This window comes from Aedes albopictus, chromosome 1 (assembly GCF_035046485.1).
Source record: "Aedes albopictus strain Foshan chromosome 1, AalbF5, whole genome shotgun sequence".
Classification (NCBI taxonomy): domain Eukaryota; kingdom Metazoa; phylum Arthropoda; class Insecta; order Diptera; family Culicidae; genus Aedes; species Aedes albopictus.
In genome coordinates, this window is record NC_085136.1 from 219,573,748 (window position 1) to 219,588,396 (window position 14,649).

Genomic DNA, 14,649 nt, shown 5'->3' on the forward strand with positions numbered 1-14,649 from the left:
AGACGATGGCGGAAACGTACATCCGACTAAAGAGTGAAGCCAGGCGAATCGGATTAGTCATTAATGTGTCGAAGACAAAATACATGATGGCAAAGGGCTCCAGGGAGGAATCACCGCGCCCGCCACCCCGAATTCATATCGACGGTGATGAAATCGAGGCGGTTGAAGAATTCGTGTACTTGGGCTCACTGGTGACCGCCGACAACGACACCAGCAGAGAAATTCAGAGGCGCATTGTGGCTGGCAGAAAATCGTGCCTACTTTGGACTCCGCAGAACTCTACGATCGAATAAAGTTCGCCGTAACACGAAATTAACTATCTACTAAACGCTGATTAGACCGGTCGTCCTCTATGGGCACAGAGAACAGACATCCAAGTCCAGTTCCGAAACTGTGTAAGGAATTTAACGGCCATTTGAAATCGGCAACACAAGTGGCAATACTGTGGCGCTGCAATCGGTTAATTTCTCATACTAATTAAATTCACCACTTGAAATGTTTCAATTCACCACTGACTGTGGCAATATGGTGTTTGGCGGCGTTAGTGTTGTCATCGTATATTGGTTTACAACCTTACTCAAGTGAAGATTCAAATCCTTACACAACTTTCTGATTGAAATTTGTTCTAGCCTGGATGTCTGTTCTCTGTGCTATGGGCACGAAACATGGACCCTACGTGCAGAGGACCAACGCGCCCTTGGAGTTTTCAAACGGAAGGTGTTGCGTACCATCTACGGCGGAGTGCAGATGGAAGACGGGACTTGGAGAAGGCGAATGAACCACGAGCTGCATCAGCTGCTGAGAGAACCAACCATCGTCCACACCGCGAAAATCGGGAGGCTACGGTGGGTGGGTCACGTCATCAGGATGTCGGATAGCAATCCGACTAAAATGGTTCTCGGGAGTCATCCGACCGATACAAGAAGACGTGGTGCGCAGCGAGCAAGGTGGGTCGACCAAGCCCGCGCAGAGGGGGGGGGGGCGGTTGAGTGTTAAACCTGTTAAGTTGAGTGTTAAGCCGATCATGGAAGAGTTAAGCACTGGGTTCATGTTTGAACCACAATTGTATCGCCCCAAGCAAACTTTTTACATGGATTGAATTGAAAATAATAAAATCTATTGTTTATCTACGGGAAATTAACGAAATAAATATTGACACTTTGAGGTTGTTATGAGTATTTTATTCGTTTTTATCTGAAAGAACAATGTTGCGGTATCCCAGTGAAATCATATGGGATACCGCAACATTGGGAACACAGCAGCAAACATATTAAGAAAAATATTTTTTAAAATAGGGTTTTGAGCAAATCTTAAGCAAACAAATGATGAAGTCTCATAATTTAAGCACAATACATCTATTAAAAATACCTTTTGGTAACATTTCAGTCGAAAAAGTGCTCAATTGCCATTACCGCAACATCAAATACTACCACAACGAAGGGAACAATTACCATACTATATATTGTAAACATTTCCCTGTCTGTTCTTCTCTTACACTATTGCAGAAATTTTATAAACAGCAAGGCCGAGAAATCTCATAGAAAATCAAAACAGGACAGTGCTCTATTTATTGCTGTCCAAGGATTTACTACACATAATTCATGTAAATACTTATGCATACGCATTAGAGTGGGTCATCGTTTATATGAAAAAATGAAAAATTCAATGGTATCCCATCAGATCAAAGCTTTTTTGATCCCATTTCAGGTCCCAAATAAGTGAGCAAAATTTGAGCACGATCGGTTATGCCTACATCTGTATTGTCTAGTAAAAAAAAAATATATCATTCTGTGAATTTTGAAAAATTGTGTTACTTTCAATTAACTCAACGTGATCATAGGGGTGCTCATACCCCCCTGGAGCATCTCGAAATGTATGGACGGTGATTTACGTTGCTTGGTAAAGTTAAGGATAAAGTTAGGCTTGAAATATTCTAGGACCATTGTAATGGATATAAATGCAGACTCGTCGGTGGCACAGGATCCAAACATGAACAGCTGCAATACTTCCGACAATCTTGAGCTGAATGTGGTTTGTTGCGGGGCACCAGAGACTTCAGACAGACTTAAGTTATCGTCTATCAATGCATGTGGTTGCTCTACGAGTGATAAACGGGATGCAATGGATGCTGAACTGTGGGAAAACAATGTCGACATCTGCGCAGTACAGGAAACGCGAATGGCATGGGAGGTGACTTCAACGAAGAACTTCGACTGGTTTTGCAGCCCCACCGTTTCATCGACCAGCCATAGGGGTACCGCGTACCGGCATCATGGTCAATAAGCATTCCAATGCATCTCTGAGATATTTCCGAAAATACTCAGAAGATGTATGCACTGCTTGGGTGCAAAAAGGCAAAATCGGCTTCATCGTCATTGTCGTCCATGTATCATCCGATGGGAGAAAAACAGACACGTTCGCTCAAATTTCTAGCATTATATCCAAGATCCCTCCTGAGAACGAGTTTATAATAATTGGAGAATTCAATGGTCATATTGGAACTGACGACATAAGAGACGAACAACGATCGTTGATCGGCAAGCAGCTATCGCATAACACATGTAATGAAAATGGGCTTTTTATGTTACAGCTTGTGACCCAGTTCGATTTATCAATAATGAACACATTCGCGAGATCAAAGTCGGTTTTACAAACATGGTCGAACCACAAGACTTCTTCTCAAATCGATCACGTGCTACAACCAAAGCACTCTAATATAAGGATTAAGGAAAAGCACATCAAAGCAGAATGGCCAAAGCTGTTCAACTCGGATCACAAAATATTAACGATAACCATAAGAGCACCATCGTACTACAAACCCAGTCGCCCAATGCCATCAACGACCCAACAAACCAATTCGTGGAACGTGAAGTTGCTTTCTAGCGAGAAACACAAGAAGAACTACAAAGACTGCATAAACCGCCGTCTGAAAGAAGGAGATCCCAGTCTAAACTGGCAGAAACTGAGGACGGTATTAGCCGACGTAGCCAATGAAGCCATTCCGCGAAACAGGAAAATTCCGAGAAGTGCTAAGACAAAGAAGGCATATTCGACACTGATGAAAAAGCGCTTTAAGCAGTGGAAATTTCCGGACATAGATCTGTACAGGAAAAAAATGTTTGCTGCTCGAAGAGATTTTGAACAAGCGAAAAAGGAAAGCGTTTGGCGATCATGGAAGATGTTTTTCACCGATATTCACCAAGTAGAGCCTCATTTGAGTGTAAGGAAGACGTATGAATTCCTCAAGAAGCACAAAAGAATAGCAGCTCGCAAAGGTAGTGGTAAGATTATCAGCCAGCACAAATTGTTAGAAAATCTGCTTGATTCGGTGGTGGAAAATTAAACTTTGAAGTTTCTAGCAGAGGATAGTGTAGTTCCACCTCCGACACTTTCGGAGATAAAAGACATCGTTTACAATTTAAGAAATGGAACGTGCCCTGGGCTTGATGGCATCAACGCAGAGCTTCTGAAGAATGCTCCGCATGAATTCTTCGTTGAACTCGAGGAACTAATCAAGCACATATGGACTGACAATAAGGCCCCTGAGGAAATAACTGAGACGATACAGATACCGATTCCCAAGAAAACAGCACCCAAGGACACCACAGACTATAGGAAAATCACCTTATGTAACATCGTATACAAAATCATAGCGACATATACCCTGAAAAAGTTGGATGAATCAATGGAAGCCCTACCGACTTACCAAGCTGCTTTTCTGAGCAATAGAGCAGTGGAGGATCACATATTCACTGCCGAAAGGATTACCGAGGAGGAACTGAGGTCTTCGTTTTTGCGCTAGATATAAAGCAAGCATTCGATTCAGTCAGCCAGCCAGTATTAATCGACGCGCTAAAGTATCTACGGATACCAAATTACATTATAAATAGGATCATAAACTTAGGGTTATATGAGAAAACTTGCGCAAGATGGCAAAACCAGAGAACGCCTATGGTATGCAAAAGCAAAGGCGTGAAGCAAGGATGTCCATTGTCACCAAGGTTCTTCACCATAGTGCTGCACTATGTTTTGTGCCGCCTTAAGGAACTCTTCCCGGAGATCACTCTCAACCAAAGACGAACGCTCAAAACACCTCTCATTCTCGCTTATGCAGATGATATTTAAATCATTTGCGAGGACCTGAATAAGTTAAATAGAATAACAGCGGCTTTGAAACAGCTACTTGCGGAAGCGGGACTGGAAATACACCCTGGTAAGTCAGAGCTTTTGATCAGGGATCCCTTATCAACAAAAGAACCCAGAATTGAAGAAGTTGAAGTTGGAGGAATGAAAATCAAGTCATGCTCTTCTTTGAGATACTTGGGCATCTACATGACGGCGACATTGAACCGACCCGAAACGATTCGTCAGAGGTGCTTGAAGGCAACGCGTGTTAGCAAAATTATCCTCCCTTTTCTTCTGAAAAATAAACCACCGTGGAGCATTGTCAGGAGGATATATGCTACGGTAATAATTCCTACGGTTACCTTCGGCCTCAACGCAATGTCCTTGACTTCCCAAAACCGAAGATCGCTTCGTCGATTCGAAAGGAAAATTGTTAAGGAATGGTCGGCTCCCTGCGGTCAAAAATCCAATTTGTCTACCAGGCGACTTCTTTTGAACCGCACCATCACAAAGAAGATCAGGATTAATCGGATTATGTACTGGGCACATATCATGAGGAGAAGAGATAATCATCTTTTACACGTTGCCTACAACTTTGAACTACCTGGTCCGAAGAGGAAATGCAGACCCTGTGACACCTGGCAACAATCACTCGACAAAGACCTAGAGTCTTTTGGAAAGACGAGGCAAGACTACGAGGAACTACTGTTCAACAAAGAAGGTATGCGTAAAGAGCTACATCTATATATATAAAAATGAGTTTGAAGTTCCTTTGAGGCAACAAAACTCAAGAACGGGTGGACCAATCAGCATGAGTCTTGCATGGTTCGATTCGTATTCGTGGTGGCTGTGTTTATATGTACAAAAAGTTACAAAAATCCACTAGAAAAGTAAAGAAAATGATAAAGTACTGATTTTTTATGAGCCGGGAACAAATTCAGCGTGATCAAAATTAAATCAATCTAGAGTGCGGTGCTATTTTGAGCTCAACAGTTGTCAAACCACCACAAGACGGCAAGACAAAGTTTGCCGGGACAGCTAGTAAGTTATATAAACTCCCGGAATCATCGGATAGGGAAGAATCATAGGTGGGACACGAACAAAATATGGATAGTAACGACACAGAATAGGTAAGTAGTAAACAAAATATGTTCAGAAATAGTTTCCTTTTCAGCACTATCATATTACGTTGTTCATTTTTAACTTATTTACGTTCTAGTCTTACCGCCATCTTCATAGACCATAAAACCAAAAGCAACGTGTAGAAAAATGACAATCAAACTATCGTCACAAGCAAGAACACAGTATTTCAATACAGGATGTTCCTGCGGGCTTGGGACGGAGGACTACAAATCATAAATCTACAAACAGAAGACGTTGAAACAATTAGAACTACGTAAGATTTCATTCATAAAAAAAGGGAATCACGTATTTCTTGTATCAGTTTATTCAATACAATAAAAAGTAACTATATCTGTTTTAGAAAACATGCTTTACTACACTCTACATTCCAGTCTGAGTGTTCGTCCGAGTTGGACGTGTTCGGTACCGCGAAATAAATCTCGAGAGTGAACGGAAAGTGTTTGAGCGCGCGTTGGAGAATTTCTCTCCCGGACCCAAGATGGGTGACACGGTGGCCGGCGCGGCTGCGATAAACAGTGAGATTCGGCCCGTGAGTACAAATCACGGCAAGAGAGGTTGCAGCACCAGCGATAATGAGGGGAACGCCACGAAGCGGTTCCTTTCAAACAACATTTTTTCCACGCTGCCGGATGGCGATGCCGGTAGCAGCAATCCAACGGGAGCAGTGAAAAAACGGAAGCCGAAGCTTCCGCAGCAAATTCAACTGCCCGAACAAACGCGCAAGGAGAAGATTCCTCCGATCTTCGTGCAGGGAGACCCACCATTACTGCGTCCCTCCCTTCGCGACTGCATCTCCAATGGGCACTTCAGGGGCTCGTTTCGGTTGTGCAGCGATGGTGTAAAACTGATGGTGGAGAGCAAGGCGTGCTTCGAGAATGCCAAACGTTTCCTCGCCAAACGAAACTGGGAGTTTTTCCCGCATGACCTGCCTGGCTCCAGGCCGCTGAAGGTGCTTTTGCGTGGTCTTGACGATATGCCGGTGGAGGAGCTCGCCGGTGAACTGGAGGGTTATGGACTCAAGCCCGAAAAGGTCCACAAGATCGAGCGTCACGACAAGGAGAAGCGATACCGTGACCAGCTCTACCTCATCCACTTGGAGCATAGGTCCACCACCATGAAGGACATTCGAGCGATCCGAGTAATCAACAGTACCGTGGTCGAATGGCAACGGTACAAGCCAGTACACCGGGAAGTAACGCAATGCATGAAATGCTTGCGCTTCGGCCACGGTACTCGAAATTGCTCCATGATTGCCCGTTGCTCGGAGTGTGGTGGAAGCCATAACACCGGCGAATGCGACCAAATGGAGGAAACCCAACCCAAGTGCGTCAACTGTGGCGAGCAGCACCGGGCCACAGCCAAGAACTGCCCCAAGCGAGCGGAGTTTTTGGAAATCCGGCGACGAGCTTCCACCAAAAACCAACCAAAGGTGAATACGGTAGTGCTCCCGGCGCTCGACAACAAAAATTTCCCGCCAATTTCCAAACCTCGCAGTGTGGTCCCAGTGCTCCCACCGCTTCAACCACACAAGCGCCTAGCAGCTGCTGCTGCGTCCGTGGCGCCCCAAGCTACCCCCATCAACCAGTGGCAGATCCCTCCTCCAGGACTACGGCATCAACCCAACAACGCACCTCCCCTCCAGGAGGACGATGCCCCCCTCTACACTCCGGAACAGCTGGCTCCGATCTTCAGCTCCCTTGTGGCCCGCCTTCGTGGCTGCAAAACCCGATTCGACCAGATCTACACTCTGGGCCTTTTCGTCATTGAAAATGGCTTCTAGAGTGGGTCTGGTCAATTGGAATGCTTGTTCACTGAGGAACAAAACCATTGAGCTGCACGATTTTCTCGTTGAAAAGGAGATCGACGTAGCTTTCATTACGGAAACCCACCTCAAGCCAGAGGTCAGCGTGTTCATACCGGGTTTCCGAATAATCAGACTAGACAGGACGAACTCCAGGGGGGGAGGAGTAGCCATCGCTCTACGAAACAACATGAATTGCCGCCTGCTGCCGAGCTTTCAACTGAAGACCATCGAAGCCGTCGGAGTGGAGGTGACTACCTCTGCCGGTGACATCACCCTCATCGGGGCATACTGCCCAACTCAAGCTGACACGGTAGAGGCAGCCAACAACCTCCGCAGAGACATAATCAAGCTAACTCGGCGGCAGGGGCGGTTCATTATCGCAGGAGACCTCAATGCCAAGCACCAGGCCTGGGGCAACACTAGAAGCAACCGCAACGGAAACATCTGGAGCAAAGATCTGGAGGAGGGCCACTACAACATCCTTGGTCCGGACAGTCCCACCCGGTTGAACCGGTCTGGGGCCCACGCCACGCTGGACCTCTACATCAGCAACATGGACAACATCTCCAAGCCGATCACACACCTGGAGCTCAGCTCGGACCACTATCCGGTGGTGGCCGAAGTTGGCTCTTCGGTTGGTCGGTACGATCGGACCCGGCGTAACTATCACAGAGTGAACTGGGACCGGTTCCAGCGGTGTGTTGACGACGGCATCGACTACCAGGTGCGGCCAGAGACTCCTGATGACGTGGACCAACAGCTGCACTCCATTGAGGCGGCAATCTCCCAGGCCCGGGAGCGATGTGTTCCTGAATCGACACTGGTAAGCAACACTTTGACCATAGATAGGCTCACTAAAGACCTCATAAGACTCCGTAACACCACTCGCAGGCAGTACCAGCGTACTGGTCTGCCTGATTTAAAAACCCAGGTCAACCGTATGACCAAGATAATTCAGTCCAGAATGGTGGACCTCAGAAACAAAGACTTTTCTTCCAAGATCCGCGCTCTTCCAGACCGTGCCAGACCATTCAGGAAAATTACAAAAATCCTGAAAACTAAGCCAAGGCCCATCCCACCGCTGATTCCCCTTGACAACAATAATCCAGTCGATCGCTTGATAACCCCTGATGAGAAGGCTGCTGAAATAGGTCGGCATCTCGTCAGTTCCCACAACCTTGGTCTTGACATAGTCAGTCCGCATGAAGCAGCTGTAACTGAGCATGCAAACAACCTACATCTGATCCCCAACGACTTTTCGGAGGAGCTGGAGATCACAGCTGACGAATTGTTGGCCTATATCAAATCATCTAAAAATATGAAGGCCCCAGGTTTCGACAACATCATGAACTTGGAACTCAAACATTTGAGTCTCCAGTTCTACCAACATCTGGCACTGATTTTCAATCAGTGTCTCCGCCTAAGCTACTTCCCATCATCTTGGAAGCTAGCAAAGGTGATCCCCATCCAGAAACCTGGGAAGGATCCTTCCTCGCCAAAAAGCTATCGCCCCATCAGCCTTCTCTCAGGGTTATCAAAACTTTTCGAAAAAGCTATTCACAGTCGGCTCCTAACATCTGCCGAACAAAACAACATCTTGCTCGAAGAACAGTTTGGTTTTCGGCGTGGTCGATCAACCGTTCACCAGCTGTCTCGAGTCACCAACGTCCTCAAACGGAACAAGTCGTTAGCTAAATCTTCTGCCATGGCGCTATTAGACGTTGAGAAAGCATTTGACAACGTCTGGCACGATGGCCTGGTGTACAAGCTGCAAAGGTACAATCTTCCCAGCTTCCTTGTCAAAATCATCAAAAACTACCTGTCGAACAGAGCATTTCAGGTCTCAATCAATGGAGTCAACTCTAATGCCCAGAACATCCCTGCCGGTGTCCCTCAAGGCAGCATATTGGGCCCACTGCTGTTCAATTTGTTCACATCTGACATGCCTCCACTACCAGAACGCGGAACCCTATCGCTGTTCGCCGATGACACGTCCGTCATATATAGTGGCAGGGTCACTCGAACGCTGACAGCCAAACTCCAACGAGGCCTGAATGCTCTAACAGGCTACCTAACTAGCTGGAAGATATGTGTCAATGCGGCGAAGACCCAGGTCATCCTCTTCCCATACTCAAAATCCCCACGACTTGTTCCGGCTGAGGACTGTAAAATCATGCTCAATGGATCAGCGGTGGAATGGTCCGATTCGGCCGACTACCTTGGCTTAACACTAGACAGCAAGATGATCTTCAGGCAGCAGATCGACAAAACTGTAACAAAATGCAACATCCTCCTGAGACTGTTGTACCCATTGATCAACCGCAAGTCGACTCTGTCCCTGAAGAACAAACTTGCTGTCTATAAGCAAATCATCCTTCCTGTAATTGAGTATGGCATGCCGGTCTGGAAGAGCTGTGCAAAAACCCATCATCTTAAACTACAAAGGGTCCAAAATAAGTTCCTCAGAATGATCATGAATACCCCAACTCGAACCCGAACATCTGAGGTCCACCGTCTGGCTGAAGTCAAACCCCTTAACGACCGATTTAGTGAGTCTATCGAACGGTTCAAAGTCCGTTGCCGCCTGTCAGATCAACAGGCTATCCGGGAGCTATTCCCCCACCCCTAGGTTATCAAATTTGTAGTAAACTGTAGTTAGGTAGGATTTTGAAATTAACAAATTAAAAACACCAATGCTCTAAAGAGCTGTCATGTAAATTAGATTCTAATCAAAATTCCAAACTAAAACAAAACTAAAACAACAGATTAAAACTAAAGATGAAGTATCTACGGATAAAAACACTTGGTATGTAAAAACAATGTAACAAAACAAAAAATGAAAATAAAGAATGATTTTAAGTAAAAAAAAAAAAAAAAAAAAACTACACTCTACATTACTTATCTATCAAATAACCCCCCCCCCCCCCCCATTTTTCTTCCCTTTTATTTTTTTTTCTTCCTTCTTTTCAGCAAGCACACCAAAGCGTTAATCTCCTATTCCAGGTTCAATCAAGGTTGCCAATTCGTCGAAAAACTCATACTAATCCTTTTTAGCAAAGACGACTTCGGCGAGTACATATACACATAACCAAACAATATAACCACAACAATCTGGAAGCGTTTGGTACGGGAGGGAGGTCCACGCTTCCATCCTTCCCCTCCATCTCAAGGTGTGGAGTAATATTAAATAGTGATCACGTTAATATTGTTCCATCCCTCGATATCTTCTCTGCGGCACATGCTGCGCAGTTGGCCTGGCCGTTAGACAAGAAAAATGACTGATTCTAAAATCCGTCATTTTCCAGGATGCATTCAAGTAATGGCTGCGCTAGTATGAGATTAGATTAGATCGGTTATGCCTACGTTTTGCGCTTCGCGCTTGAAGTTTGTATGGGGTTTTACATGGGAAAACACACTTTCTTGCATTTCTCTTATAACAAGCTCGATTTTTTTTCTAAAATCATGCAACCGATAAAGTGAAAACATAGCCTAAGGTGTCCTGCAAAACTTTGTCGAAGATCGCGAAGTGATCTGATGCTTATGAAAAGAGTTGTAGCGTTGGCATTGCCAGGCGAAACAGCATGATTTTGTTGCTATTGTTATTCCTTTACATGTAAAACATAAACTCATGCATGCGGTTCGTTGGTTATAACTATTTTTACAAGCATCGGGTCGCTTTGCGGTCTTCAACAAAGTTTTTCAGAACATCCTAGGCTATCATTTTACAGTAACGGTTAAAAAGCTTCAGACAAACTTTTTCAACTTACGACAAAAATGCAAAAAGGTATGTTTTCCCATACAAAATCTCATACCAATTTCAATTTCAATGCGTAAAGTGTAGACGCAACCGATCGTGCTGAAATTTTGCACAGATACTCAGGACCCGAAACGGAACCAAAAAAGCTTTGATCTGAGAAAACGGTTCCGATGACCCACACTAATACGCATAGCCAAAGGCCAAACACTTCGTTGAATATATTCTTATTCACAGGAAAAAAGATCACCGTTATTAATCTTAGCTCCACTGGCACTGTCTTGATATGATTTATCACATAAAACTTTGCTCTCCAGCATATAACTACCATCTTTTTCATAACAAATATTGATCACGTCAACCAACACAATTCGTTGATTTAATGGGCAGCATAACATGCAATACATTCTTGTTGGATATTGTCGTCGATCGGGCTCTCAATCTAGCAAATAGTTTCGATAGTTTCCCGCTCTCATTCTCTCGTTTTCTGCTTCGCACATCGCATTGTTATCATTGGCGCCCCTAATGACTAAAACTTCTTTCGGCTTCGACACCGAATATCGATCAGAAACGAGTTGACCGTCCGTCGGCCAGGTACCGTCTCACGCATAGTAATTCTAAATCGGCCCAACTTCGATCGGTTGGCTAAAGTCCACTGTGAGTTCCGAGGTTAGTTACAAGCAAGAGCATACATTTGAAACCATGACCTCGTCGTCGACAGCGAGCAACGATAAATGGATCGTCTATGGAGGGCCGGATCCGGTGGATCTTTTGAACGATGGCTCACTGGGCGAGATGATGATCAAGGAACTGAAGCGCCAACCGGAGAATATCGGACTGGTGAGTCGCTTGGGGGATGGTGTTATACAATGTTTGTTTATGGTATGCTGATTTGAATTTTATGATCACTCGTTGTAGATTGATCCGGCATTGGAAATAGAGCTTTGCTACCAGCAAATTTTGGATAACTCGGTGAAGGTGGCGAAGGGTTTGCAGAGTTTAGGCATCAGCGAATCCGATACGATAGCAATCGTTAGCCACAATTGCTTGGACTATGCGTTCGCGATGTTTGGAGCGATTTTTGTTGGGGCACCGTTAGCGCAGTTCAATCCTGCATACCTTGAAGGTTGGTAAAATCTTTAATGAAACGACAAAATTAATTAATGCACGTTCTTTTAGATGAGTTGGCACATGCTCTGAGCATGACTAGACCGAAACTAATCTTCGTTTCATCAGAGGTAGCTCAGCGAGTAACCGCTGTAAACCGAAAGTTGAAATGCGCTGAAACGATCGTTACTTTTGGAAACGGAAGTGCAGGTGTCATTCCGTTCAGTGATCTTTTGAACCGACCAATGCAAACGTACACATTCAAGTCGAACCCAGTTGACAAGCAAAATCATGTTGCATTGATTCTACTATCATCTGGAACTACTGGTCTACCCAAAGGAGTTCAACTTACCCATTCCAACATAATGACAACGATAGCGCATTCCAAAGAAGCAGCTAAACTCCTAGACCTGCCCGATCAGTTGGTTGCTCTTGCTGTGACCCCGCTCTTCCATGTACTGGCTAGTGTCGGACTGATCAATATGGTGACCAACAATTGTCGCTGCGTGCTGATGCCGAAGTTCGATGCTCACCTATTTCTGAACAGCATTCAAAAGTACAAGGTCAATCTGATGTCGGTAGTGCCACCGTTGATGGTTTTCCTGGCGAGGCATCCCATGGTAGACAGCTACGATTTGTCATCGCTGATGACGTTGTTTTGCGGCGCAGCGCCTTTGAGCAAAGAGATCGAGGATCAGGTTCGGGAGAGATTGGGCATCGCTTTCGTCCGACAAGGTTACGGTATGACGGAAACTACGTACGTGATGCTTATGCAAACCGGCTTCGAGAACAAATCTGGATGCGTGGGAAAAGTGCGGATGGGTCAGTGGGCAAAGGTCATCGATCCTGACAGTGGAGCAGTGCTCGGACCGAACCAACGGGGAGAGTTGTGTTTCAAGGGTTCGCTGATCATGAAGGGCTACATCGGCAAAGAGAGCGACGTTGATGAAGACGGCTGGCTGCACACTGGAGATATTGGGTACTACGATGAGGATGAGGATTTTTTCATTGTAGACCGAATTAAGGAATTGATCAAGTACAAAGGTTTCCAAGTAGCTCCAGCAGAGCTTGAAGCAGTACTGTTGAAACATCCCAAGGTGAAGGATGCTGCAGTTATAGGTGTACCAGATGAGCGTGTCGGAGAACTGGCAACAGCGTTCATTGTGAAAGAGCATGGGGATGAGGTCAATGAGGATGAAATTAAAGCATTTGTGGCTCAGCACGTTTCCCAGCAGAAGCAACTTCATGGAGGAGTCAGATTCATTGATAAAGTGCCAAAGACGGCCACGGGAAAGATTCTGCGAAGAAAACTGAGGGACCTTGTACCGACTACCAGAGCAAAGCTTTAAGTTGTGATTGTTTTCGTAATTATGTTTTCCATGTGAATGTTATAATGGATGAAGGTTAATAAACGGTGGAGATAAAATGTTCATAATAAATATAAAGTTCATGAGACCTTTGTTGCTGTTAACTTTCAAAAACTATAGGAAATATTTGACTGAAATGGATCAAATTCACGAAAGCTCTTTATGTGTTTGAAGTATTTCTTTTATGTTGTTTGATTTCGATTGTATCCGTAAATGGTCTTTTTATCCTGCTCCTTTGGATATAATTCTGTATCTACTGAGAAGTGTATTGAAAAGTAGTAGAAAATGTTCAAAATAGAATAAAAAATAATTGATTTCACATACTACAATTTCAAGATTGGATGGATATACTGTATAGATCATTCTTGATTTAAGATTGTATTTACTATAATGCTCATAATGTAGACAACATATGTCTTTCAAAAAACATTCCCATCATTTCCCATGTGGCTTGGTCAGCCCAAGCAAAATCAAGAAATTGACATTCTCATCATGTTTAAGGGCTCATTACCTACCTCAAAATGGTATCCTCCAAAGCACATCATTCAGAGATAAGTTTCTTCTTTCCTGATTGCATCATCTGATTTTTGTAACCCATTAGCTTTACCACGAATCGATTTGGCTCATTTACAGGGGATAGACAAAATGATCGGGACAGGCAAAATTTTCACTTCCAAAAAATGTTCAACCAGCTGTAACTTTTCGAAAAGTGCATCAAATATTCTCAATTTTTTACTGTTAGTTCTTCAACTAGTTGTACATCAGTGGACAAAATTTGGAAAAGATCGGGCAATCCTTCACAAAGTTATAAAGATTTTTGAAAAAGATAAAATTATCCGATAGCCAAATTTGAGCTAATATATCTCCGGATTCAATGAACCGATTGCAATGAAATTTTGACAATTCATGACTTATATAATGAACTCTGGAAAACATTTGACTTAACTTGAAATTTTCTATTTTTAATATGCATCCCATTACTTTTTCAATTTATTGGCAGCTATGTTGTTACTTTCCTTCAAAACGCATTTATATATAAGTCAATTAGAGGGAAACTAAATGAACTAAAATTTGCATTTTTAATTTCAAAACAATGTTGATGTTTTGGATAATTTGGTGGTTTATTAGAAAAATAATCTAATCGTTTTAATTTTCTTCCGTGTTAAGAATATTGAGTTAAGTCAATGGTTTTTCATAGCTCATTATACAAGTCATAAATGGTCAAAATTTCATTGCATTCGGTTCATTGAATCCGGAGATATATTAGCTCAAAGTAGACCTGTGCGCCGACTTTATTTTGCTCGGCGGCGGCGTGAGGGCCATTTTTGGCCGGCGGTGGCGGCGTCATC

At 44.1% G+C, this 14,649-nt stretch overlaps 1 protein-coding gene across 1 annotated transcript; it reads left to right on the forward strand.

Annotated features, from left to right (window-relative positions):
* The first annotated feature begins 11,124 nt into the window (after window positions 1-11,124).
* LOC109400144 (luciferin 4-monooxygenase) lies at window positions 11,125-13,373 on the forward strand. Its single transcript, XM_029858005.2, has 3 exons — window positions 11,125-11,666; window positions 11,745-11,952; window positions 12,006-13,373. The coding sequence occupies exons 1-3, from the start codon at window positions 11,529-11,531 to the stop codon at window positions 13,280-13,282; spliced, it is 1,623 nt and encodes a 540-aa protein (XP_029713865.2). The 5' UTR covers window positions 11,125-11,528; the 3' UTR covers window positions 13,283-13,373.
* Window positions 13,374-14,649: the final 1,276 nt, after the last annotated feature.